The 1,012-nt window shown below is 51.3% G+C and overlaps 1 protein-coding gene across 1 annotated transcript; it reads left to right on the top strand.

The window, feature by feature from the left end:
• Positions 1–5: 5 nt before the first annotated feature.
• Positions 6–911, top strand: LOC114072187 (olfactory receptor 14J1-like; the record flags this gene model as incomplete). The annotated part of the gene is made up of 1 exon (XM_027910108.1): positions 6–911. A coding segment is annotated over one exon (906 nt), but the record flags the coding sequence as incomplete, so codon positions are not given.
• Between the last annotated feature and the right edge of the window lie 101 nt (positions 912–1,012).

The raw sequence follows: 1,012 nt of genomic DNA, 5'->3' as shown, positions 1-1,012 counted from the left end.
GCATCTCCCTGGCTGCCCTCCTGGGCAACGGCCTCATCCTCAGCACCGTAGCCTGCGACCAGCACCTGCACACCCCCAGGGACTTCTTCCTGCTGCACCTCTCCCTCACAGACCTGGGCTGCATCTGCACCACTGTGCCCAAAGCCATGCACAACTCCCTCTGGGGCACCACAACCATCTCCTACACAGCATGTGCTGCTCAGGCCTTTTTCCTTGTATTCTTCATCTCAGCAGAATTTTATCTCCTCACCATCATGTGCTACGACCGCTACGTTGCCATCTGCAAACCCCTGCACTACGGGACCCTCCTGGGCAGCAGAGCTTGTGCCCACATGGCAGCAGCTGCCTGGGCCATTGGGTTTCTCAATGCTCTGCTGCTCACATCCAATACATTTTCGCTGCCCCTGTGCCAGGGCAATGCCCTGGGCCAGTTCTTCTGTGAAATCCCTCAGATCCTCAAGCTCTCCTGCTCACACTCAGGCTACTTCAGGGAGATTGGGCTCATTGGTGTTAGTTCCTGTTTTGCATTTGGTTGTTTCATTTTCATAGTTTTCTCCTATGTGCAGATCTTCAGGGCTGTGCTGAGGATCCCCTCTGAGCAGGGACAGCACAAAGCCTTTTCCACGTGCCTCCCTCACCTGGCCGTGGTCTCTGTGTTCCTCAGCACTGGCATATTTTCCTACCTGAAGCCCCCCTCCATCTCCTCCCCATCCCTGGATCTGGTCCTGTCAGTTCTGTACTCAGTGTTGCCTCCATCACTGAACCCCCTCATCTACAGCCTGAGGAATCAGGAGCTCAAGGATGCCATAAGGAAAATGATCACTAGATGTTTTTTAGGAGAAAAAAACTGCCTCTTTTCTTCTGCAGAACACTCACTGTGTAATATATTTTTGGCCCAGTCTGCCTTTTAATACTACTGAGTCATGGAGGTAGGGGGTTTTCCTATTTTTTCCCTCTATTCTTGTCATTAACACTGAAATCTTTTTCTTCATGCCATATATAATTCACTCTT

The sequence above is a fragment of the Empidonax traillii genome, unplaced genomic scaffold (genome assembly GCF_003031625.1).
Source record: "Empidonax traillii isolate 1590-97213 ecotype Southwest subspecies unplaced genomic scaffold, ASM303162v1 scaffold2738:size30659, whole genome shotgun sequence".
Taxonomy (NCBI): domain Eukaryota; kingdom Metazoa; phylum Chordata; class Aves; order Passeriformes; family Tyrannidae; genus Empidonax; species Empidonax traillii.
Note: the sequence above shows the minus strand (reverse complement) of the source record. Positions and strands in the feature narration are given on the sequence as shown.